This window comes from Mobula hypostoma, chromosome 3, assembly GCF_963921235.1.
Source record: "Mobula hypostoma chromosome 3, sMobHyp1.1, whole genome shotgun sequence".
NCBI classification, from domain to species: Eukaryota; Metazoa; Chordata; class Chondrichthyes; order Myliobatiformes; family Myliobatidae; genus Mobula; species Mobula hypostoma.
This window is the reverse complement of record NC_086099.1, coordinates 71,138,066-71,165,787: the sequence shown is the minus strand read 5'-3', so window position 1 is coordinate 71,165,787 and position 27,722 is coordinate 71,138,066. Positions and strand designations below refer to the sequence as shown.

Sequence of the window (27,722 nt, the reverse complement as noted above, 5' to 3'; positions counted from 1 at the left end):
CTTAGTTATCAGACCTGAATGCCACTGATCTTCCCAACAAATTGCAGACAGAGTCATAGAAAAGTACAGCACAGAAACAGATCTTTTTGGTCCATCTCGTTCATGCCAAACCATTTATACTGCCTCCTCCCATTGACCTGCACTGGCACCATAGCCCTTCATACCATTACCATCCATGTACCTATCCAAACTTCTCTGAAACGTTGAAATCGAGCTCACGTGCGCCACTTGGGCTGGCAGCTCATTCCACATTCTCATGACTCTCTGAGTGAAGAAGTTTCCCTTCATGCTTCCCTTGAACTTTTCACCTTTCACCCTTAACCCATGACCTTTGGTTGTCGTCCCACCTAACCTCAGTGGAAAAAGCCAGCATGCATTTAGCCTGTCTGTACCACTCATAGTTGTGTATACTTCTGTCAAATCTCCCCTCAATTTCTACGTTCCAAGGAATAGTCCTAACCTATTCAACATAAGCTAACGATATCATGGTTCATCCAGGGCTTCTGGTTGGGGAAGGCTTTGAATGATTTTGTGGGAACACATTCATCTATAACTTTTTATAAAGGCTGTGACAACTGTGGTGTATTCATTCAGCTCCTCTGAGTCCTTGAACACAGCCCAGTCCACCGACTCGATGCAATCCTATAGCCGCTCCTCTGCCTCCAGTGACCACCTCTTTGTTGTCCTAATCTCTGGAGTCTTGCCCTTTAGCCTCAGCCTGAGTGCAGGTGGGGTGAGGACAACCAGGTGATCGGATTCGCTGAAATACAGTCTAAGCATGCAATGTTAGGCATTCCTAATCATAGTTTAGCATTAGATGTCCATTTATGTCTAGTCAATAAATTTTACTCAATTTCTCATGGGCCTTTTCAGCACGATGCAGCATTTCAGAATGTGTAATGAAGACTCAATGGAAATATACAAGGCTGGTACCAGAATTTTAAAAAGTCTAAGTGCCAACTCAGAGTGTGAGCAAGTTTCTTAGAACAAAAGTGCTGAATTGGTTTGTATGTCCTGTTTCTGACCTGTAAATTGGGGCAAGCAAACCCTGAAGCGACTAATTAATTTGTGGCAGTATTGAACTTTTGTACGTAGCGTGAATCAATCCAATATATGCAAAATATAAACATTTGAGGGAACGATCTACATTCAGTGAACGTGATTTCAAACCTTTTCTGGATGGAATTGAGCGAAGGAGATCTATGATTAGAGGATTTTGGAAGGCGAGCAAGGAAGGGTGAGGTGGATGGGTTCAAAGTAAATTTATTGTCAAAATACATATATGTCACCATATACAATCCTGAGATTTGTTTTCTTGCAGGCATACACAGTAAGTCCAAGAAAAATAACAGAATCATTGAAAGACCACACCCAACAGATCAGACAACCTATGTGCAAAAGAAAAAAACTGTGCAAATATAAAAGAAAAAAATATATAATAAATCAGCAATACGTATTGAAAATCTGACATGAAGTCTCCTTGAAATTGAGTCCGTAGATAATGTGAACAGTTCAGTGATGGGGCGAGTGAAATGATCCGCATGGGTTCAGGAGCCTGATGATTGAGGGGTAGTAACTGTTACTGAAACTGGTGGTCTTCTTCCTAAAGCCCCTGTTCTTCCTCCTGGTGGCGGCAGGGAGATGAGAACAAGGCCTGGATGGTGGTGGTGGGGTGGAGAGGGGGGGTGGTCCCTTGATGATAGATACTACTTTCCTGAGACAGCGTTCTATGTGGATGTGTTAATGGTGGGGAGGGCTTTACCTATGATGGACTGGACTGTATCCACTACTTATTAGAAAACATAAAAAACTTACAACACAATACAGGCCCCTCAGCCCACAATGCTGTGCCGAACATCTACTTACTTTAGAAATTACCTAGGGTTACCCATAGCCCTCTATTTTTCTAAGCTCCATGTACCTGTCTAGGAGTCTCTTAAAAGACCCTAGCGTATCCGCCTCTACCACCGTTGCTAGCAGCCCATTCCACGCACTCACTGCTCTCTGCGTTTTTAAAAATAAAACTTGCCCCTTACATCTCCTCTGTACCTATGTCCAAGCACCTTAAAACAATGTCCTCTCGTGTTCGCCAATTCAGCCCTGGGGAAAAAGCATCTGACTATCCACGCAACACACATCAAAGTTACTGCCAGGCAGCATCTCTAGGAAGAGGTACAGTCGACATTTCAGACCGAGACCCTTCGTCAGGATTAACTGAAGGAAGAGCTAGTAAGAGATTTGAGAGGGAGAGGGGAGATCCAAAATGATAGGAGGAGGGGGAGGGATGGAGCCAAGAGCTGGACAGGTGATTGGCAAAAGGGATATGAGAGGATCATGGGACAGGAGGCCCAGGGAGAAGGAGAAGCGGTGTGGGGGGGGGAACCCAGAGGATGGGCAAGGGGTATATTCAGAGGGACAGAGGGAGAAAAAGGAGAGAGAGAGATAAAGAATGTGTGTATATAAATAAATAACGGATGGGGTACGAGGGGGAGATGGGAGCATTAGCGGAAGTTGGAGGCTACCCAGACGGAATATAAGGTGTTGCTTCTCCAACCTGAGTGTGGCTTCATCTTTGCAGTAGAGGAGGCCATGGATAGACATATCAGAGTGGGAATGGGATGTGGAATTAAAATGTGTGGCCACTGGGAGATCCTGCTTTCTCTGGCGGAAAGAGCATAGGTGTTCAGCAAAACGATCTCCCAGTCTGCGTCGGGTCTCACCAATATATAGAAGGCCACGTCTAAGAAGATAGTTCTTTTCACATCCATGATAGAAGAAATACATTTAACTTTACCTTCTTGTGTTGCGCTAATTTGAGTCGGTCCAAGCTGTAGAATTTGTCCATATCTCACTTTATTTGAAGACATTTTACTTCAGATTTTCTCCATTGAGGTTTCTGTTACTAACTGAGCAACTTAATCATATTTTGCTGCATCGTAAAGTTTTATTTTGGTGTCAGTGGCTATGGGACTGTTCCTCACTTTTTAACACATGGATGATAGTGTGGGTTTCATTTCTCTGGGAATTGCTACGTCCTGTCATTTCACATAAATGAATGTTCAACCTTTGCTGTGTATTGAACTCTCATCTTCCAACGTATGAATGTTTTGTTCCTTTCTTTCCCATTTTTTTGCTCTTCCTTGGCATTTCCTTCATATACTTTCAATTTTGATATGCATATGATTTCCAAATGTATTGCGTTACTGTGTAATCTGCAGTCTGATCGGATTGCAGGGCACCTTTTCCCCTGTAAACATGGCTGCAGTTCCTGATTAGCCCCCATTTGAACTGACTTCTGTTTTCCTTTCTGCTTACTAATTATGATAATACTGCTTTTCCCAGAACAAGCATTTGAAATTTAGCCGGCAAATTTAACGAGACCTGTTTGAAGAAAACCCTGCCCAATTATCATCAACACGTAACCTGTTGTACCAGAGGTAGACCACTAGACCACTGCCACACTATGATAAGGAATGCCTGTCGTTCCTTCCTGAGGTTGCAAATCGGACCATTTGGCTGTACTCTTGCTGCCAGCATACACACAGAGCCTAAAAAGCAAGGCTCCAGAGATCAATACAAATAAGAGGTGGCCATGGGAGACAGAGGAACGATTGCAGGATTGCCTTGAGGACCCCATGAAATCGTTCAGGACTTTCCCCAATCAGAAGCCCTGGATGAACCATGAAATCCAGAATTTGCTGAGGGCCAGATCAGAGGTATTCAAGTCTGCAAATCAAGAATGCTACAGAAGGTGCAGGTATGATCTCCAGGAAGCCATCTCACGGGTGCAGTGGAGATTCCAGGTGACTGGGATCAACGAGGGATGCTTGACAGATGCAGCAGGGTTTGAATGCCATAACCTCCTACAAAGTTAAGCCTTGTGACATAGGGGACAGCAGAGCTTCACTTCCAGATGAGCTCGATGGCTTCCATGCTCACTTTACCACCAGAACAGGGATGAACCATCGCGCACCTCCGTGTGTCCCAGTGATCCTTTGGTCTCAGTGTCTGAGGATGACGCATGGGCTGCCTTCAGGAGAGTGAATCCAAGGAAAGCATCCGGTCTGGATTGGGTACCTGGCCGCGTACTGAAGACCGGAGCTGACCAACTGCCTGGTTATCTTTAACCTCTCGCTCTGGCAATGTGCTTCGAGCAGGCTTCAGTCACACCATTGAGAGGTATGATTCAATCATGTACAGGAAGTGCATGGTGACCTGCCTCAATGACTGTCACCCAGTTGTACCTCCATCCGCAGTGATGAAGTGTTTGAGAGGCTGGCTTTGAAGCATATCAGCTCCTGTGTGAGTAGCGACTTGGATCCGCTCTACTTTGCCTACTGAAGCAACAGGTCTAAGCAGATGCCACCTCATTGGCTCTTCCCACAACCCTGGAATATCTGGACAGCAAAGATGCATACGTTAGGATGCTCTTTATCGATTACAGCTCAGCATTTAGTACCATCATCCCTTCAAAACTAATCAGTAAATTCCAAGACCTGGGCCTCAATAACCCCTTGTGCAGTTGGATGCTGGATTTCTTCACTTGCAGACCCCAGTCGGTTTGGATTGGCGAAAACGTCTCCACAATCTCCATCAGCACAGGAGTCCCACAGGGATATGTGCTGATGATGCCCCTGCTCTCCTCACTTTACACCTATGGCTGTGTGGCTGAGTCGAGCCCACCCATATACAAGTTTGCTGATGACACCACAGTTGTGGGCTGTATCAAAGGTGGTGATGAATCAGCACACTGGAGGGAGATTGAAAATTTGGCTGAGTGGTGTAATAACAACAACCCCTCTCTCTATGTCAGCAAGATCAAGGAAGTGATTAATGCCTTCAGGAGGAGGAAACCAGAGGCCCATAAGCCAGTCCACATTGGAGTATCAGAGGTAGGGGGTGTCAGCAACTTTAAATTCCTCAGTGCTATTAATTCAAAGGATGTGGTCTGGGTCCGGTACGTTAAGTGCCATTATGAAGAAAGCACAGCAGCGCCACTACTTTGTTAGAAGTTTGTGAAGACTTGGCATGTCATCTAAAACACAGACAAACTTCTGTAGATGTGTGGTGGAGAGTACATTGACTGATTGCATTGCAGCCTGGTATGGAAACATGAATGCCCTTTGAATGGAAAAGCTTGCAAGAAGTAATGGGTATGGCCTAGTCCATCACGGGTAAAGCCCTCCCCTCCATTGAGCACATCTACATGGAGTGTTGTCACAGGAAACCAGCACGCATCATGATGGACCCCACCACATGCTCTCTTCTCACAGCTACCATCAGGAAGAAGGTACAAGGAGCCTCAGGCCCCACACAACCAGGTTCAGGAACAGTTATTATGCTCTTGAAACAGAGGGCATAATTTCACTTGCCCTGTCACGGAATGGTTCCCAAAACCTATGCACCCACTTTCAAGGACTCTTCATCTCAGGTCCTTGATATTTTTTGCATATTTATTCATTGTTATTATTTTTTTTCACAGCTCAAGCTAGTAAAACCCGAGGTACGGGCTTAGCCAAGTACACTCATTTCTCAATTGCTAGGAACTTCCAGACTATTCTAGTAGTGTTTAGTATTGTGGCTTTCTGTAGATTTACATAAATATTGCTGTGCAGGTCTAATTATATAATGCTATTGTGCAGTGACTTTGGGATGATACCAGTTGTAGATGTTACTATTGGGACAATGTACATCTGCTCAAGTTCATTAATTTTTTAATTTCGTCTTTTAATTCAGCATATTTCTATTGTTTTTCACTTAATGATTTCTGTATGTAGTGTGTGTGTTTGGAATGGCTATATCTATGAAGTATGTTGTTCTTGGTTGTTTTTCCTGTAATATTATCTCCAGACTGTTACTATGGTTTTTTCTTATCTGTAGTAATGGATCAATCATAATATAATTTGTAGGACTGATTCTAAAGTTGGACAGGATTGTAGTTATAGTAATGTATGGTTTCTTTTATGAGCTTGAATTTTAAAGCAAGGTTTTGGTGAATGATGTTTGCCACTTGATTGTATTTGTATAAGTAATCAGATTGAGCTGAACTGCTGCAGGATCCTGTAATGTCTTGGATTGTTTCTGGTTTCTCTTTGCACTTCTGCATTTATTGTCTTTTGGTCTTTTATTATGTATTTTCGAATTTTTTGCATTTCGTCACCTGGCCCTGTATTGCCACAAGGAATCCTTTCTTTCCTTCTGTACAAACGTTTGTATTTGCTGTTTGTTGACTTTTGCTTACTGGTTGTTTGTCCTGTGAGGTGTGGTCCTTCATTGATTCTACAGTATTTCTTGTAATGACTGCGAATGTCTGTAAGAAGATGACTGTCAGGTTTGTATACAGTGACATATACGTAGATTGTCACTTTTCTTTGAACTTTGATCAACCTGTCTAAAGTGTCTGGATATTGATGCGTCCAAAGTGAAATGGTTCCCAAGCCTTTCATCCATTTTCTTGAATTTGTATTTACAGTAGGAAATGGCTAACAGATTTGTGCGATGCCTGCCTCAGTCTTTGGAACTCTTACTTTATTTCCACTTAGCTGACATTTTTGATTACCTTGAGTAGTTTTGTCAGTACTTACCCTAGGACTTAACTTATTTCCCAGTTACTGAATGGATTTCATTCTTTCTTTTTTCTTCTCCAGTCCTGCTGAAGGGTCTTGGCCCGAAACGTTGACTGTGCTTTTTTCCGTAAATGCTGCCTGGCCTACTGAGTTCCTCCAGCATTTTGTGTGTGTTGCTTGAACTCTCAGCATCTGCAGATCTTCTCTATCTTTTCCTTCCCAGTTTCTCTGCATTCCTTTCTGAAAACTGTTCTTCCGCTTGTATTTCTGAGCAGCTCCATGATGCTTTCAGCCTCCCTGATCATTCATGGGTTGCAAGTGTACAGATGTCGCGGCCAGCTTTCACAAACATTGTTTCACAGGTTAGTAACGGTTTTCAAAGAGTCAAAAATTCAGCTCTGTTATTAGTGCAAAATAGAATAATGTGCACTAGAAGCTACTGCTCTGTAACATCTTGTTCCTAGAATGCCCTTTCACCTTATAGTTTCAGATTCAAATCTTCCATAGTGTTTGTTCAGTTATAGATCATGTGCTGCCAATAGATACAAAATGTGATTTCTGCAGAAAATCTAGTGTAAAAAGTAATGTGACTGCAGCGGTATGCAACACTATGTAAACTGGCTGTAACAATGGTGTATAGATCCCTCTTCAGAAGAATGAGAGGAGATCCTATAGAAATATATAAAATTATGAAAGGGGTAGATAAGATAGAGGCAGGAAAGTTGTTTCCACTGGTAGGTGAGACGAGAACTGGTAGAAAAAGCCTCAAGATTCTAGGGAAGTAGGTTTAGGACAGAGATGAGGAGAAATTGCTTTTCCCAGAGAGTGGTGAATCTGTGGAATTCTCTACCCAATGAAGCAGTGGAAGCTTTCTCAGTAAATATATTTAAGACAAGGTTGGATAGATTTTTGCGTAGTAGGGGAATTAAGGGTTATGGGGAAAAGGCAGGTAGATGGAGATGAGTCCATGGCCAGATCAGCCATGATCTTATTGAATAATGGAGCAGGCTCGACGGGCCAGATGGCCGACTCCTGCTCCCATTTCTTATGTTCTAATGTTACGTTCATTCTTACAATAATGTAACACCCAGCTTTTAATGCATTTTTTAAATCATCCATTTCCATGGGAACTTTGAAGGATAACTAGATGACCCCTGTATCCTGCACTTTGGAGGGGTGTGAGCTCACCATAACATCCTGAAACCACAGTATGGTTTCCAGACTGCATTCACCACTTCCTATTGAGCGTGACTCTTATCTGGGGTTGGATATTCATCAGGGATATTAGCTGAAATTCCTCTGAGGGCATTACAAAACTTAAATTCCAGGTGAGAAAATAAACCTGGAGTTAAAAAGCAAACATTAATAAAGGGGATCATAAAATTGCAAGTTTTTTTTAACATTACTGTTTCACAAACATCTTTCAAGGAAGGAATAAAATCTGCCTTCCATGCCCAATCTTGATTGCATGCAAGTTCTATTTTCACAGCAATGTGAGTGACTCTTTCCGCCATTTGAAATGGCCTAGCCAACCGTTTTGCTCAGTGGAAAATCAGGAGCAAGTCTTGGCCGTAGCATCCACTTCCCTTGAATGAATCAAACAAAGTACTTACTTAAGGGCAGAATCACTGGTCCATTTGAATGCTGAGGATGATACCCAAAGCACTTTCTTTCCAGAACGCAAAAGGAAAGCATTATGCAGCTGTACACTCTTGACAAAGCTGCACAAGGGCTGAGTGACTTAACAGAACATAAAATGCATTTCCCTTTCCCCTAGAGTGAGGGGTCATACTGCTACCTCTTGCTGTTTTCCCCAGTGTAAGGTCAAATGTTTAGGTCAGCACTTTGCAGCAAGTGAATTAGCTATCAAGAACTTGAGTGGTTATTGTGTGTGTGTCTGTACTAGCAAAATATTAAAATTTCAAGCTCCTCACAGATTTTATTGTGGAACCTTGACCTATATATTGGAGCATTATCTGAGGAAGTGCTACATAGTTGGAAGTGTGGTTTGTCTGATGAAACATTAAACTAAGGCCTCCTCGTTCTTATTGAAGTATGAGATCCCATGGGAATATTTTAAAATATTATTGTTCAAATCACAAAACAGATGATCTGACGGCCCATTCATTTAGCCTGCCTTGTGAGCAGGCCGTCACTGTAAAATGCTTCTGATGTCTCAAAGGCATGAATGGTACAGAGTGAATACAACTTCAATGTGACAAAACCAAAAAAAAATCTGCAAATGCTGGAAATCTGAGCAACACACACAAAATGCCAGAGGAACTCAGCAGGTCCTGCAGCGTCTATGAAAAAGAGTGAACAGTTGACATTTCTGGACAGATGTAACTGGTTTTGAGCTGCGGAATCCTTATTCCTGTGAGGAGTTAAAGAGCAAGTCCAATGGAGAAGAGAAATCTTCAGCCTACATTTGTATTTATTCATCTGTGGAAAAGGGTAAGCATTCGATATTTCGGGATGAGACAGAAGGGTCTCGGCCCGAAAGATCAACTGTTCACCCTCTTCTGTAAATGCTGCCTGGCCTGCTGAGTTCCTCCAGCATTTTGTGTGTGTTGCAGTGGTTTGTGGTATCTTATAGAATAGTACAGCACATTACAGGCCCTTCAGCCCACAATGATGTTTAGACGACAACATTTAAAGCAGTTTGATTGTGTGACATTAATAATAAAGTAGTCCTGATTTGATACTTGAGCCAACATTTTGCTGGCTGACAGACCAATGAAAATCCTGTTGCACAGCTAAATAGATGCTCAGAATTATAAGTTTCACCATGTTTCAGGGGGCTATTAATGTATGCGCATTGCTGTCCCACCCTCGCTTGTCAATTCTGCCCTCTAGCAGGATGGAATGATATTCCAGTGTCTGTGTGCAGCTGGTATGTGACTGGAGACAGCAAGTGGTGCTGGTTAATGCACAGGATCCCACTGCAGGAGAGGTGCCTTCATCCGGTGGCAGACCAGCTTTGGTAACGGCACCTGAGCTTTCACCACAAATGAAGATGTGATTGCACATCGATGAGGCTTGTTGATTAACGGCCCAACTTTCACATGCAGTGTGCTCACAATAAAAGCCATGAGATGTGGTAAAGTAGGCCAATAGTATTCTGAGATGTGGTTCAATGATAAGTGCTTGGCAGGCCTTGCCAGAGCCAAAGTCAGGGTAGGTTGTGACTGGTTATGTGCTGCAGAATCCTTCTTCCTCTGAGGAACTGAAGAGCAATGAAGAAGAAAAATCAACGACTACATTTGTGTTCATTCACATCAATAATTCCGATCCTAATTCCTATCACTGTCACTCTGACCTTCTACCTATTGCCAGCTATCAGTGTTTTAATAGTAAGGATATGCAAATGAAAGGAAAAGATCCATTTGGGATTCGAGTGATTTGTGTATAGAGGTAGGAAGTGTATATGGACTGCGGAATGAGGATGTAGCAAAACCTCAGTAAGAGGAAGGAAACACAGAGATCATCAATGGAATGAAAATTGAGAGAAAGTTTGCTTGTGCTCAAAAGTTATCAAGTCACTTGCATTAGATATGGTGTATCCTAGGTGACAGGAGAAAGTGGGAATACAGATTGCAAATATTTGCCATACTTGCCCAGTTTTATACAAGGAGGAGCCAGAAGATTGGAAAGTAGTAATCTCGTTATTCAACAGTGATTTCAAGAGTATATCCAAAGTTAGGCTGGTTATTTAACCCTCATTCACAGAGAAGAATTTGTGTCGTTAATGGATAGCCAAATTAGGTTTGTTTGAGTAATTAGGAATTTTTTGATGAGACAAGTAAGATGAAGGAAAAGTGGTAGTAGTTCTCTTACATTTTCAGAGGGTATTTGATTAAGTCTCGTACAAAGGGTTAGTTAGCAAAACCATCAACAGGAACCAAGGGGTCAATGGCAGCATGCAGCAAAACTGGCTTAGTTACAGAAAGTGAAAGAGTGTTGGTTTTTCAGTCAAAAGATTGGAAATTGTGTCTCCCCAGGGATCAGTGCTGAGACTGTTCTCTTCTGATGTGCATTAACATCTTGTATGTGGGTATGAAGGAGCAATTTGGTATATAATATAAACCGAATAAAAATGCATAACAATCCAGGCAGTATCGGTGGAGAGAGAAACCAAGTTAATCTTTTATCAGAACTCACTGCTAGTAAGGGTGGTGGAGTTGACTGGAGCTTTCAAAAGGGAATTAACCTGATCTATTGAGATGTGTTCTGGCACTGAGTAAACTCAGTGTAAATATCCAAAGTGACCTCATGGATGTCTGGCATAGTCTGGGAGATTTCAGTGTTTCCTCATAAAGCAGGAAACAAACAAGTCAGGATATGCCCTATTTCTAATCTGAGATGTAGTAACTAAATGTTACATTTAGAATTAATTACTCTTCACTACCAACTCTATGTGGAAAGCTGGAAATATCTGCTGCTTGTACCACATAAAGTAATCAGAATCAGGTTTAATATCACCAGCATATTTTGTGAAATTTAACTTTGCAGCAGCAGTACAATGAAATACGTGCTAACAGGAAAAAAGAAAAACTGAATTACATTAAGAATATTTACATTAAATAGTTTAAAAAGTAGTGCAAAATAAGATAGGAAATTTAAAAAAAAGTAGTAAGGTAGTGTTCATTGATTCAATGTCCATTCTGAAATCAGATGGCAGAGGGGAAGAAGCTGTTCCTGAATCATTGAGTGTGTGCCTTCAGGCTTCTGTACCTCCTCCCTGATGGTAACAATGAGAAGAGGGCATGTCCTGGGTCGTGGGGTCCTTAATCATGGGCTCCGCAGTTCTGAGGCATTGCTCCTTAAAGATGACCTGGATACTACGGAGGCTATTGCCCATGATGGAGATGGCTAATTTTACATCTCTCTGCAGTTTGCTTTGATCCTGTGCAGTAGCCCCCCTCCCCCATACCAGACAGTGATGCAGCCAGCTACAATGCCGCCAATGGGACATCTGTAGAAATGTGTGAGTGTTTTTGGTGACATACCAAATCTGCTCAAACTCCAAATGAAGTATACCCAATGTCTTACCTTCCTTATAGCTGCATTAATGTGTTGGGACCAGGTTAGGTCCTCAGAAATATTGACACCCAGAAACTTGAAATTGCTCACTCTCTCCACTTCTGATCCCTCTGAGGACTGGTGTGTGTTCTCTTGTCTTGTCTTTTCTGAAGTCCACAATCAGTTCTTTAGTCTTACTGATGTTGAGTGCGAGATTGTTTCTGTGACGCCACTCAGTCAGCGGGTATACCTCACTCCTGTACGCCCTCTCGTCACTGTCTGAGATCCTGCCGCCGATGTCAGCAAACTTATGGATGTCGTTTGAGCTTGGCCCTGCCACACAGCCATGGGTATAGAGAGAGAGTTAAGCAGTGGGTTAAGCGCACACCCCTGAGGTGTGCCAGTGTTAATTGACAGCGAGGTGAAGATGTTATATCTTCAAGTTGAGAGTCTGATTGCAGAGGGAGGTAAATCCTAAGGTCATTTGTTGAAGGGTTTAAAGTGGGAATGAGATGTGCAGGTCTTCTGCTTCGTTTTATGCATCCCAAATTAACACTGGTGATGTGAGGGGAGGACAGAGCCAACAAGAAGATATAGCCTGGCTAAAGTTCTGTAACTTCCCTCTGAATTTCTGGCTTTCTAAAGTACACCGGCATAAGTAAACTGTAAGAGTAAGAGCCAAATACAAGTAGAGTCTCTTGTATGAAATTACATAGGTTGTCCGGTAGTAAAATTATTCTGTTTATTTTTACTTTCAACACTCTCCAGGAGGTAGGTTGGATCCCCCTTGAGGGGTTTCCAATGTGTGACGCTTGGGCATATTGTTAGAAAGTTGCAAACTGGGATGGTAGCGAGTGAGAAGAGAAAGTACTTATTTTTGAACAATGCTTTATAAGATCACACCGATGGGGAATTAGCACCATGGTGAAGTTAGAAGTGCCACCGCCTCACATTGCAAGCAACCTGGGTTCAGACTTGGCCTTCAGTGCTGTCCATGTGGAGTTTCCAAATTCTCCCTGACTCTGCTATAGTTTCCTCAGATCTCTGACATGTAGGCTGGTAGGCCACTGGTATAATTGGCCACTGTAAATTATGCCCAGTGTGTAGGCAAGTGGTAAAGTGTGGGAAAATTTTTTAAAAATGAGATCGGCATAGTTCAGTGTAAGAAAATGCTTGATGGTCAGCACGGAGTCAGTGGGGCTGAAGCACCTGTTTCGACAGCCAGTGGTTTGCAACATCGGAACTGTCTCCCCTTCTGTTTTTTAAGCTACCTTATTCCGTTTGGTGATTTCAGCTTCATTAAATCAAGCTTGAGTAGAAAAGCATGCCCCTCGGCCCAACTCATCCGTGTTGACCCTGGTGACCACCAAGCTGGTCCCATTTGACTCATATGCCTTTAGACCCCATCCTGTACATGCACTTATACAAATGTATTTTAAATGTTATTTTTATACCTGCTTCAACTACTTCCAATGAAATAGGGAGGAGGAGAAGATGGCGGCGCGACGGCAGTGCGCGCGGCCTCTCCGATGAATGATATCTGTAATCTGTCAAGTAGGGGACCGTGCACAATTCTGATTTGATGGAGACAGATGTGAGAGTACGGAGGAACATCTGGAAAACTTCTGAAATGCCCGCTTCGCTGCCACTGCTACTGTGTGGTAACCGGAATCTCTGGAGCAGAAGGCCCCGAATCCTCGGCTTTGCTTGTTTCGGCGGCCGGGGCTAGGTCAAAGGCACTCGGGAGGCTGTATTGGAGGGGCTGGTCGGAGGCTCAAAGTTTTCGGATGGACGGACTCGGTGTCGGCTGCTTCCAAGGCATCGGCAGTTGTCGGTGCCTTGGAGGTTTATGGCAGGGAGTTTCTCCCTTCTACCGCCTGCTATCGGGGACTCGGGAGTCAATTGGGACTTGAGACTTTTTTTTACCATGCCCATAATCTGTTCTTTATTAAACTATGGTATTGTTTTGCACCGCTGTAACTATATGTTATAATTATGTGGTTTTGTCAGTGTTAGTCTTTGGTTTGTCCTGTTTTCTGTGATAGCACTCTGGAGGAACATTGTATCATTTCGAAATGCATGCATTTCTAAATGACAGTAAACAAGGACTGAGTGTTCTCATAATCTAACTCAAACAAAAACTGAAAATTCTCAAAAAAACACCACAGATCAGGCAACGTCAGTGGAGACAGACAGTTGGCTCTTCCACAGAAACAGGATGAGAGAAAAATACAATGTGTTTGCCGGAATAACTGTTTATCTTTAATCAAAAATGGAGAGAAATAAATAACTGCACTTAAGTTTCCAGCGAGCATGAAACGCCAGCTGTCATTGGTCAGTTTCTGTAATTGAGGTGGTGATCTCCATTTCATTAAAGAAGTGATTTAACTCCCTAAAATATTACCTGTTTGTTCAGATGACTGTCCATTGTGATGATAAGGCAGTCTCAACGTCAGCCATGGCTGGAGGTGGGTCTCTCACCTTGGAGTCGTGTAACATGGACTCCAGCCCCGCTTAACGTGAACTAGCCTGGCACATCCAGGCAGTACAGAGGGAACACCACATGGGCAGAATTGTCACTATCTGAATGAGATGTTACAGTGAAGCCACAGATGTACTGTATCTATAATTTTCTTTCATGGCAGTAGCTTAAGGATAAACGCTGGCTACGATTCTTAGTCAACCGGCCTGTTCTTTTGAATACAGTCACTGGGTATAAGTTACTCAGTTCAGAGATGCTGCTTTAACAACACATCCATTTCTCAGGACTGCATTGAATTACTAATCTAAATAGAGTGTGTGTGTGTGTGTGTTGTGAAGTTGAGACTAAATTTAGAACTTCTGATTGAATGACAAGGATGCTTTTATATTTTGCACTTGTATGGTAAGGTCGTTGTGTAGCTTCCAAATATTGAGTCAGAAATGAATCCCCTTGACTTATTATTTAAGACTGCACTCAACCTCAAGACTTGGCATTTCAGACCCTCATTAGAGATTTCCATTTTTTTGTTAAAACCCAACATATATAAATTTGATATATGACTTGCCAAATTGGACCGTAAGACAAAAAGACATAGGAGCAGAATTGGACCATTTGGCCTATCAAGTCTTTTCTGCCATTCCATTATGGCTGATTTATTATCTCTCTCAACCCCATTCGTCTGCCTTCTGAGAATAGCCATTGATGCCCAGACTAATCAAGAACCTATCAACCTCCACTTCAAATATACTCAATGACCTCCACAGCTATCCGTAGCAATGAATTTCACAGATTCTCCACCCTCTGACCAAAGAAATTCCTCCTCATTTCCATTTTAAATGAACATCCATCTATTCTGAGGCAGATTCCTCTGGTCTAGACTCACTCACTGTAGGAAACATCCTCTCCACATCTATTTTATCTAGGCCTTTCAGTATTTGATAGGTTTCGATGAGATCCCCCTCTCATTCTTCAAAACTCCAGCAAGTACATGCCCAAAGTCATCAAACACTTCTCAAATGTTAACCCTTTCGTTCCCGGAATCATTCTTGTGAACTTCCTCTGGGCCCTCCAAAGCCAGCACGTCTTTTCTTAGATAGGAGGCCCAAAGCTGCTCACAGTACTCCAAGTGTGGTCTGGTCAATGCCTTATAGAGCCTCAGCATGACATCCTTGCTTTATATTCTATTCCTCTTGAAATAAATGCCAACATTGCATTTGCCTTCCTTACCACAGACTCAACCTGCAAGTTAACCTTGAGTGAATCCTGCACAATGACTCCCAAGTCCCTATGCACATCTGATTTTAGAATTTTCTTCTCATCCATGCCTTCATTCCTTCTACCAAAGTGCATGTCCATACACTTCCCTACACTGTATTCCATCTGCCACTTCTTTGTCCATTTTCCCAATCTGTCTAAGTCCTTCTGTAACCTCCTGCTTCCTCAACACTTAACTGCCCCTCCCTTTGTATCATCTGCAAACTTGGCCACAAAGCCATCAATTCCATTATCCAAATCAGTAACATACAACGTGAAGAGAAGTGGTCCCAATACTGACTCTTGCAGAACACCACTAGTTACCAGCAGTCAATCAGAAAAGTTCCACTTTACCACAATTTTCAACGTATATTTATTAAACTATGTATACTTTGTACAACCTTGAGATCAATCTCCTTACAGTCAGCCACCAAACAAAGAAACCCAATAGAGGTCATTAAAAAAGATCACCAAACACCCAGTGTGCAGAAAGATAACAAATCATACAAAGAAATAACATTCAAAACAAGCTCACGAAAATGGGTCCGGAGCCACGAAGCCAGTCATCACTGCACTGATTCAGGAGCTCCTTAGTTGCAGGCTGTAGCCTCAGTTCAGTGCAGAGGCGAGTAAATCTTGTGGAGCAGTGAGCTTTCCCATCCTGCCCAGTCTTAAATCAACTAAAAAAGTGAGTTGTTCCATGTTCTCAGGCCTGGGCTCTGCCACCTCGATTTGGCCCATACCCAACCTTCCTATTTGCTCCGGCACTTAAGTCAGCCAGATAGTAGGCCATTCCTTGCTCCCAGACCCGCTAACTCTGCCTCACATCGCCACTGTAATGCCATTTTGAATTGCCGCCCTGTGCTCCAGCTATGGCTAAACATTAGTTCATTCCCTGTTATCAGGCCCGTGCTCCACTGCCCCAATTCAACCCATACCTGCCACAACGTAACCATCCTACACCTTCGATACTTCCGTTCACACTGCAAAAATGCCAGATCATACAGTTCAAAAGGGAAGTTTAAAGCCATCGATTACAGTAATTGGTTCCAAGCAAAAGTGTGATTAACAAGGTAGTTAATAGTTTTGATTTGCCAACAAATCATCACTGTGCTTTACCAGTGCCAATTTAAACCAGAAGTCACTCTCAATTTCCACTCTTTGCCTCCTGCCTTCTATCCATGCTAATACATCTCCTGTAATATCGTGGACTCTTACCTTGTTAAGCAGCCTCTTGTGTGGCAACTTGCCAGAATCATTCTGAAAATCCAAGTAAACCACATCCACTGACTCTCCTTTGTCTATCCTGCCTGTTATTTCCTTGTCAGCCATGGTTGCCTCATCCTTTTAAAATATTTCTTCATCTTTGGACGTATCTGTCCTGGGCCTTTTGAATTGTCTCCAGAAACTTCGGCCATGCTGTTCTGCCACCATCCCTGCTAGTGTCCTCTTCCAATCAACTTTGGCCCTGTAATTCTGATACCTTCTGACTTTATCTTCTCCCTCTCTAACTGTAGGGCGAATTTGATCATATTATGATCACTGCCTCTTAAGGGTTTTCTGCATTAAGCTCCCTAATCAAATCTGCTTCATTACACATCACCCAATCCAGAAATGCCTTTCATCCAGTGGGCTCAACCACAACCTGCTCTTAAAAACCCTCTCTTAGGCATTCTCTAAATTCCCTCTCTTGGGATTCAGCACCAGGCTGATTTTCCCAGTCAACCTGCATATTGAAATCCTCCATTACTATTGTAACTTTTCCCTTTTAACATGCCTTTTCTATCTCACATTGTAAATATATCCCACTTCTTGGCTGCTGTTCGGAGGACTGGATATAATTCCAATCAAGGTCTTTCTACCATTCAGTTACTTAACTCTTCCCATAAGATTTCTACGTCTTCTAATCCTCTTTCTGAGGATTTTTGTGCATCGTGTGCACGTTTGTGGTTGATCCTAAAAAGATTAAGGAAAGGCATTCTAAAAGCAATTGCAGTCCCCCCCCCCCCCCATGCTGTATTGAGACAATATGCAAGACAGTTTAAGATTTCACAAAAATGCAAGAAGTGTTCTAAAGAGGATTTTTTTTAGGAAAGCAAGTCCTTGTTTGTTCTTGCTCTGACAAAATGCTGAGTCAGTTTTCCTTTCTCCAGTTATTTTGCTCCAGTCTTTCAACTCCTGCGTTTAAAAATGCTGTGGTATTTCCAAGTTCAGCTGTTTTATGTTCTGTGGCTGAAAATCAAGAGGGAGTATTGCCTAATATGGGGTGCTCATTAAAAGCAGGGCAAGCAAGTTGTGCACAATGACATTTAAAAAAACAAATTCTGGACTAGCAATATTCCCGCTGCCTACACAACTTGTCTGCACTGGCCTAATATCGAATAATAATCAGCAATCATGATTGCTATGGGCAATAAAAATCAAGATCCACTGAATCTGAAGTCTACCTGTCAAAGTTTTACAATTCACTGAAGCACTCTGGATTGTTTTAAGCCAAGAATTGTGTTCCTTCACTATAGAGACAGAGTTATAGTTGGATCTAAGACTCCATGCCAACCAAGATTCCAAACTAGTCTCATTTGCTGTGGTTTGGCCCATATCCCTATTTAAAAATTCCTATCCAAGTACCTTTTGAAATAGATAATGTGCCTGCCTCAACCACTTCCTCTGTTAGCTGATTTTATATATGATGACCCATCTGGGTGAAAAATTAATTTTATTTTATTGTATTTATCATATTTTTCATTTTTCCCCCTTTGCCTGCCTCCATCTTTCATTCACTTACCACTTGAGTCCCAATTCCCCCGCCCCGCCTGTTGTCTTTCACTCTCCTCAATTTACCAGCTACCTCGGGCTCCCTTCTTATTCACCTCTCTCCCTTTCATACTAGAGATCTCCCTTTTCTACTGTCAGTTCCAATGCGGAATTTCAACCCAAAAGATCGACAATTCCTTTTCTCCTGCAGGTACCCTGAGTTCTTACAGTAGATTGTTTGTTTCCGCATCCCCTCATCTTGTTCATGTTTTACTACCCATGTCTCTTCATTCTGTATGACTTACTGCACGAGGTGGCACAAAGTTGGAATCTACAATGACTAGTAAGCCTTCTCTCATTGTAGTTACTTGTGCAGGTCACACTTTAACACAACTGTACAGAATTCTGTTTAAGTTTTATTTATAGAAAGTGTTGAGCATTAATCTCTCTACTTTAAGTTTTCATATATTAAAGTAGATCAGTTACAGTTATGGGCAGAGAAGTGGCAGATGGAGTTTAATCCAGCAAGTGTAAGGTGTAGCGCTTTGGAAGGTCAATTGAAAGGAGAAAGTATAGTATTAAGTTTCAGCGGGATCTTGGGGTTCAAGTTCATAGTTCACTGAAAATGGCCTCTTATGTGGAAAGCATTATGGATAATTGCCTTCATTGGTGGCGGTGTTGAGAATACATATAAGGAAATGGTGCTGCAGCTACAGTGGCATGCAAAAGTTTGGCCAGCCCTAGTCAAAATTTCTGTTACTGTGAATGGTTAAGTGAGTAGAAGATGAACTGATCTCCAAAAGGCCTAAAGTTAAAGATGAAACATTCTTTTCAACATTTTAAGCAAGATTAGTGTATTATTTTAGTCTTGTACAACTTTAGAGTGTGTTACGTACCCCGTAACTGGGTTGCCAAACCAGCAGAAATGGACCACTTAGTTGGAGTCTGGATTACTGGAACTAAGAAAGTTTTATTAAAGAAATAAGTAACACAGTACTCTAATCGTAAGGATATAAATGCAACAGGTTAGCAATGATAAAACACACATGTACACAGAGCTAGGATAATAGGAATCAATCAAGCTCTATCGCAGTCTAGGGGTAAAATAATCAGTCTCAAGTGACGCAGAGTTCAGTTCAGCTGAGTACAGTTCACAGTAATCGCTGTTGTGCCGTTGGAGAGAGAGAGAGAGCGAATGCAAATTTCGATTCACAGACCTTTGATGTTCCCTGCAGTTAGCTTTTGGGCTAGTCCTTTTTCTGTCTTCGGAGGTCACCGACTGTGACCCCTCCATTCCGGATATGATCGTTCTTCCGCGGTGAACCCGGCACCCAGGCAAGGGCGGACGCACACACCAGGTTCCCGCCGATCGTACCTTTTCACCCTGTGCGTCTATGGCCGGTCCTGCGACCAGAACTCCAAACTCCCACCAACTTGTGGGGGCACACCGCACTTTCAGGGTCTCGTGATCTCGTGGTGTCTGTCTTGCCCTAGCGAACCTGTTCCTTTTATCCCCCTGCTGGGGTACGCCTGTCCATCAAACTTCAAACAGTTCAGGTTCAAAGCAACCGGTCTGTCAATACTCGGAACTGTGTCTCTTTTCGTTAATCTCCCTCCTCTCTCATTAACATTTTGAACGCTTCTCCCTTTGTCTCTCTTATCTCTCTCATCAGCATCAATCTTCTGATAACTTGGTTTTTCGTCACAAGTGAAAAAAAGGAAAGGAGCACCATGCAAAAGTTTGGGCACCCCAAGAGATTTGAGCTCTCAGATAACTTTTATCAAGGTCTCAGAGTTTAATTAGTTTGTTAGGGCTATGGTTTATCACAGACATCGTTAGGAAAGGCCAGGTGATGCAAATTTCAAAGTTTTATAAATACCCTGACTCCTCAAACCTTGTCCCAACAATCAGCAGCCATGGGCTCCTCTAAGCAGCTGCTTAGCACTCTGAAAATTAAAATAAATGATGCCCACAAAGCAGGAGAAGGCTATGAGAAGATAGGAAAGCATTTTCAGGTAGCCATTTCCTCAGTTCGTAATGTAATGGAGAAATGGCAGTTAACAGGAATGGTGGAGGTCAAGTTGGGGTCTGGAAGACCAAGAAAACTTTCCGAGATAACTGCCCGTAGGATTGCTAGAAAGGCAAATAAAAACCCCCGTTTTAACTGCAAAAGACCTTCAGGAAGATTTAGCAGACTCTGGAATGGTGGTGCACTGTTCTACCGTGCAACAACACCTGCACAAATATGACCTTCATGGAGGAGTCATCAGAAAAAAACCTTTCCTGTGTCTTCACCACAAAATTCAGTGTCAGAAGTTTGCAAAGGAACATCTAAACAAGCCTGATGCATTTTGGAAACAAGTCCTGTGGACTGATGAAGTTCAAATAGAACTTTCTGGTTGCAATGAGCAGAAGTATGTTTGGAGAAAAAAGGGTGCAGAATTTCATGAAAAGAACCCCTCTCCAACTGTTAAGCACGGGGGTGGATCGATCATGGTTTGGGCTTCTGTTGCAGCCAGTGGTATGGGGCACATTTCACTGGTAGAGGGAAGAACGAATTCAATTAAATACCAGCAAATTCTGGAAGCAAATATCACACTGTCCGTAAAAAAAGCTCAAGATAAAAAGAGGATGGCTTCTACAACAGGATAATGATCCTAAACACACCTCAGAATCCACAATGGACTACCTCAAGAGGCGCAAGCTAAAGGTTTTGCCATGGCCCTCACAGTCCCTTGACCTAAACATCATCGAAAATCTGTGGATAGACCTTAAAAGAGCAGTGCATGCAAGACGGCCCAAGAATCTCATAGAACTAGAAGCCTTTTTGCAAGGAAGAATGGGCGAAAATTCCCCAAACAAGAATTGAAAGACTTAGCTGGCTACAGAAAGCGTTTCCAAGCTCTGATACTTGCTAAAGGGGGTGTTACCAGGTACTGACCATGCAAGGTGCCCAAACTTTTGCTGTGGGCCCTTTTCCATTTTTGTTATTTTGAAACTGTAAAAGATGGAAATAGAAAAAGTAATCTTGCTTAAAATATTAGAGAAATGTGTCATCTTTAACTTTTACCATTTGGAAATCAGGTCATGTTTTACTTGCTTAGCTATTCACAGTAACAGAAATTTTGACCAGGGGTGCCCAAACTTTTGCATGCCACTGTATATAAATCTTCCGTCAGACCATACTTGGAGTCTTGCATGCAGTTCAGTTTCCTCCATTATTAGAAGGATGTGGACACCGTGGAAAGGATGCAGAAGAGGTTTACCAGGATGCTGCCTGATTTAGAAGGTATGAAAGGAAAGGTTGGACAAACTTGCATTGTTCTCCCTGGAGCATCAGAGACTGAGGAGTGACCTGATAAAAGAGTTTAAAGCTGTGAGAGAGTCACAGATAGTCAGAATCTTTTCCCCGGTGCAGAGTTATCAAACACCAGAGGATGTGATCTTACAGTTGCGTGTGAGGTTGAATATGTAGGTAACATAATTGGGAAGTCTTTTTATGCAGAGTGATAGGTGCCTGGAATGGCTTACCTGGGGTAGTAGTGGAAGCAGGCAGTTTGGTCGAGTTTGAGGCTTTCAGATAGGCACGTGAATATGAAGGGGATGGAGGGACATGAATAATACACAGGAGGCAGTCATTTAAAATAAATTGGCATCAGGATTGGCACAACATTGTGAATTGAATGCCCTGCTGTTCTGTTTCATGTTCCACAGATAAGACAGTAGGTGCTTGAGGGAGAGGGCCGGTGGGTAATTTGAGGTGGCACATTCCTGTGGTTTTGTGTGCTCCTGATACAGATTCACTTCCAAATGCCATCCAAATGCTCTTTTTCTTTGTTGAGTGATCATGAGCCAGGGATTCCCACACTGATTACAGCTGTAAGCATTCTTTTTGGATGAGACATGTGTTTGCCCCGTTTCCCTTGGCTCCAGTTATATTAAGGCTTCTTAATGCATAGCTCGATCAAATGCAGAGGTCAGTTGATCTTACTTTTCCATTGGAACTCACTGGAGCCGAGTGAACTTGGCAGAGCCCATACAGCCTAGAGGTCAGCAGATTATTGATGAACAAGGTCCATTTGGGTAGCTATCTATCAATTGGCCAAGGCACAAGGCTGAAAGGTATCCTATGTTGTAGATTTTCTGAAAGTTAGTTATAAATTTGAAAATCCTCTGACAGGATGGAATAAGTGGATGATAATTTTTTAAATTAAGGAGAACTAGGAGGTATTAAGAATCAAGAGGAGTTAAAGCAGGAGAAATAGTCTGGCTCTTTCAGGAAGTCTAAACTAGATTTGATACTAAAGATTGACTCAGTGTTATAAATCTGCTGGAAAACTCGTTGGACAAAATAATGATGACAATGTGACAAAAGGCACTTAAAAGACAAAAAAAACATACATTTCTCTGCATAATTCCAAAAAGCATGTTGACCAATCCATTTAATCCAGAGAGAAGCGACTCTTTTCTTCCGTACATCTCTAGTTGTCTTATCACTTCTCAAGAAACTTGATTCCTGCTTTTTCCCTTCCCTCCAACAGACTTTCATTTGCACTGACACCTGTGGGGACTGTCTCAGTAAATCCATAATAGGGTAATAACCATAATAGAATCAATGAAAGACCACACAAACTTCGGATTTCAACAAGTGTGCATATGACAATAAACTGTGCAAATATAAAAAGAAAGAAATAATAATAAATAAATAAGCAATGACTATCGAGAACATGAGATGAAGAGTCCCTGAAAGTGAGTCCATAGTGTGGGAACATTTCAATGATGAGGCAAATAAAGTTGAGTGAAGTTATCCCCTTTGGTTCAAGAGCCTGATTGTTCAGGGGTCATAACTGTTCCTGAACCTGATGGTGTGAATCCTGAGGCTCCTGTATCACCTTCCTGGTAGCAGCAGCGAAAAGAGGGCATGTCCTGGAGAGGGGGTCCCTGATGATGGATGTTGCTTTCCTGCAGCAATGCTTCATGTAGATGTGCTCAATGACTGGTCGTATCCACAACTTATTGTTGGATTTTCCATTCAAGGGCATTGGTGTTTCCATACCAGGCCGTGATACAGCCAGTCAATATACTGTTCACCACACATCTATAGAAGTTTGTCAAAGTTTCAGATGTCATGCCAAATCTACGCTAACTCCTCAGGAAATAGAGTCACTGCTGTACTTTCTTCATAATTGCAGTTGTGTGCCGGACCCACAGCAGGTCCTCCAAGATAGTAACTTTGAGGAATTTAGAGTTGTTAAACCTCTCCACCTCTGATTCATTGAGGATTGGCTCATGGACCTCTGGTTCCCTCCTCCTGAAGTCAATAATCAGCTGCTTGTTCTTGCTGACATTGAGTATGAGGTTGTTGTTGTTGTGGCATCATTCAGACAGATTTTCAGTCTCCCTCCTGTATGCTGATTCATCACCTCTTTGATTTGGCCTATGGCAGTGGTGACATCAGCAAACTTGAATATGGCTTGGATCTGTGCTTAGCCACACAGTCATAATTGGAAGTGAGTAGAGCAGGGGTCCAAGTACACAGCCTTGGGGTGGAAGTCAGTTAGCCATTTTGTTCAAGTTTCTCATTTCCTTCTTGAGATGAATGTGCAGTGGTTTGGTTTCATAAACCACAGTCAAACTGAAACTGGTGTGTCACCACAGAACTGGTCAAGAATATCTCCTGTAGTTTCCCACACCCAAAATGATGTATTCTGACAAAGAGAAGCACATTAAGCTTTGAGTTTCATTTCTAATTATTTATTTGCAGATCATGTGCTTGGTCCCTTTGTCCTGTATTTAAAGAAGCAACTCTGATGCAAAACAGACTTAACAATGGGTCAGATGAAGCCCACAGCATCTGAGATGCCCCACTGGTCAGTTAGAACTTGGGTAACTTGACTCGGGCTCAAGCCTACTTCTTTAAACTAGGATTGTTTTCTAAAGTGAGAATGCCTCAAAGCTGATGGAGGTAGGAACATGTAAGAAGCATCTGGACAAGCAGTTGAATTGCATAATAGGTTACGGAATAAATGCTGGTAAATGGGATTAGTGTGGATGGTTAGGAAACAGATGGTCGCCTGTTTCTCTGCTGTATCACCTTGACTGTATAACTATTTCCACTTTATGATGTGATGCAGCTGGTAGATGTCTGAACCCTTACTTATTTGCAATGTTTTTGGACCATTGCTAACGACATCACCTCTACTGTGTGCGCAAGGTCATTTGTGCAGTCATTCAGAAATGTGCTTCAGACTGCAGACAGCCCAAGTACACTGGTAGCTTGAGCTTGGCTGATTAAATTGTTCTGCTGTATGCCCCCTATTGAGATTGTTTATAGTTTATCAAGCACCCAAGTAATCAAATTCAACTCCCCCTCACACCCCTTCCCTATCACTAACAAACCTGATCTTGGTACCTATTGTATCTTTAGTCTTTATCAATAATGCACACTTTGATGCATGATCCTAGAGCATAAAGGTATGATATTAGAGGTTTCCAGAATCTACTGGCAAAGATTGTAACATCTGTGTGTTGATGGCTATTGTAGTAGAGTGATCATACTATTGGCTGAGCAGCCAAGAGATTGTAAATAAAAAAATTTATAACAAGACAATAGATTTTGTAATTTGGGAGTTAATACCGTAGCTGGTGGGATAGTTGGAGGGTCCTGGGAAGATCATGTCAACACTTAGATTTTATACTATTTGGTAATGAAGAATGATCTCGGTTTACTCACCATGCATATTGGGCATGTTAAATAATCCAGCAAATTTATAAAGCTCAAATGATTGCCTTGTGCTCTGCTGATAAAAATCAAATTGAAAGCTGAAAGTGTAACTAGTCAAGGAAAGGAGCAGTTGGGGAAAAATTGGAAGAGATCCACAAGGTAGAAATAAGAAGGGCTAGTAATGAATTTCATTGTATGCAATGGATGATGCCAGTCCCGATTGCATTATCATGGAAAAAGCTTGAGATATACTACGGAAGAATATCTCAGTGTAGCTAGAAACTATTTTCTCAAATTACCTAGTTTTATCTGGATAAAATGAGTGGACTTCAACTAAAACGTTGTAAAAAGTCAAATTTAAAACACGTAGGGGTTGAGCTATAAACCATGTATAGACAGATGGAAATAGATTAATTTGTAATCATGTTCGACATAGATATCATGGGCTGAAGAGTTGGTTCCAGTGCTGTGCTTTTGTGTTCTATGTTGAAAAGTGGTGAGTTTGATTAAGAGGGGCATCTTTGGGCAGATACTTGAGAGAACCTGCAGAGTCTGAGCTTGTTGCTGATGAGGGTTGAAATCTTGAGGGAATCTCCACAATGAAGAGGCAATAATGAGGAAGTATGAAACTGAAACAGTGAAAATTAAAGAGAATCTTTAGAAGGGTTTGACATTGGTTGATTTGCATCTTGCTATGATAACTTGGGAGTGTCTTGAGTTGTTAATAAATGCTGATTTTTTTTTTAAGTCCATTTCTCTTATTTCCTCTAGGTCCCAGAGATCATCAATACCATCCGTCAAGCTGGGAAGACAGCCTATCAGGAAGACACCCAAATCCGCATGCACGACGATGACTCATTTGCTCAGAAGTATGAAGTCTTGTTTGTTGGGAAAGTAACAGTGGCCCACAGGAAAGCTCCTCCAGCACTGATTGATGAATGTATCGATAAGTTCAACCATCTCCAGCAACGTCATGAGGGAAAGAAAGAAGCAGCCACAGAGAAAAAGCTGGAGAGACCACGGACAGATAGCTCATTGTCATTACGCTCCAAGCTTTCAATGCCATTATCACAGAAGAGAGTCAAATCTGCCCCTAGGCTGTCTATTCATCATGAACCTCAAGTTAAACCATCACAGAGTACTTTGGAGAAATGTAAATCATTGGATGTTGGCAGCAGTTTGAACTCAGATGGAGCAGAGAGTGGTAGCTCAGCTGAAGCCCTGAAACGTGCTGCCAGTGTGCCCAATTTTGTGCAGCCAACAAACACAAAGGCAAATAGGACAATGCTGTTCACGGTAATGTCTAATTGATCTCTGCAATTCACCTGTACTTGCTTTGTCTCAGTAAGTCCTTTAAATTAGGAATGTCGAAAGGGCACACTTTATTTGCAGCTGCAGAGTGGTCATGGTAACTGCAGCGAACAGAATGAACCAGACACGACCCTGCAGTTTTCCTGGTTTTCAACAGTACCTCAGATCATGCAAAATCCAAGGTTAAGGTTTTGTTTCATTACCTGTTCATTCAGTTTGCTGGTTCATTGCAACCCAGTTTCCCTACTGCAAGCAATGTAGTGGTTTTTCTGCCACTCTGCAAACTGTTAGAGATATCAGTCTCTGTGTGTTGAGAGTTTCAATTGCAACTGGATGGTGTATTGAAGACCGTACATAATTCACAAATCCCAAATCTCTGGGATTTGTCTGTGGAGCTTGCATTATTGTACGGATTACACATTATTTGGAATATCAGTAATTGTTTTTGGAGTGTGTATTTCCAGGTTCACTGCTTTTTCTTTAAATTAGTTTCAATGCTAAACCTATTTTGAATGACTAACAAATCAAATTGGCCAGTTATTGTTTACTTGGTGCAACTGCATTTGTTCAACTCGACTTTTTTAAATGAAGTTCTCGGTTATGCATGGAACAAAAGGGCCTCATATTTATGTTTGCAATTAAATTACATAAATCAGGAAAGCAATTTTATAATAAAGAGCTAATGTTCAGATTAATTTTATGGAAAAGATCATGGGTAAAGGAGATCATTCTGACCAGGAGTCAATTCTAAAAATCTAATACGGAAATAGATTGAGTGGAGCAGGAGACTTGCAATCAAATGACCATTGATGCAGAATAATCGAATATTGAGAATTAAGTAGTTAATCTGTATTCCTAACTTGATCACCATGGTGTGACAGGAAGGGTATGTGAGGAAAGATCAAGATGTGTAGCTGACCAAACGAAATTTGACCACAGACAGATAGAAAATTGATTATGATAAATGGAATGAGAGGATATTTAAAAAGTGAGAGGAGTAAAGAAACTAAAGATGAGTCACTTTAGCATCACCACAAGTTGTTGCTCAAGCACACTGTGGTGAAGCTTACATTTTGAAATTTCTGATTCTTCGGAAAGTTACAGTACTTTTACAGAACATGTTGACCAATCCTGTCATACATAATATGTGCGACATCTTGTTGGTCTCCCTTTTTAAATTTTGAGAGATTCTCCTTGTTCTTTTTGTTGTGTAGTGATTTGTGCAAAGAGATGGTTTACAGCTGAATGAAGTTTCAGCCTCTTTATTAAGTGGTCAGTGTGACAAATTAAATCCAAGCAGACCAACCAATCATTAGAGGACCGCAATCAGTGAGTCCAGTCTGATGTTCGGCAGTGCCCACATGTCCAGTTCCACGAAGTAGCTCTATAGAGTGCTTGAAAGTTATGGAAAATCTACTTTGGGTTAATTTTCTGCAGCTGTATGAGGAATCTGGGAAATTGAGTTGGAAAGATTCAAAGACTCAGTTCCTGTCATCAAAGAGTAATTTCTGATTGTTGAATCATATCCTGTCTCTCTGCCTCTCTTTCTGAAGCTGGTGCCTAATCAAGAATTCAAATAAGTCATTTCAACAACTTGGCTTTCAATTG

At 41.9% G+C, this 27,722-nt stretch overlaps 1 protein-coding gene across 7 annotated transcripts in view; it reads left to right on the top strand.

Moving 5' to 3' along the window:
- The window catches only part of LOC134344079 (TBC1 domain family member 1-like), a 252,006-nt gene that overhangs the window by 98,701 nt on the left and 125,583 nt on the right, over positions 1-27,722 (top strand). For all 7 annotated transcript variants that reach the window (XM_063043305.1, XM_063043303.1, XM_063043301.1 and 4 more), the window contains exon 2: positions 25,575-26,099. In XM_063043305.1, the coding sequence (XP_062899375.1) occupies positions 25,575-26,099 (525 nt within the window). The remainder of the gene's footprint in view (positions 1-25,574; positions 26,100-27,722) is intronic.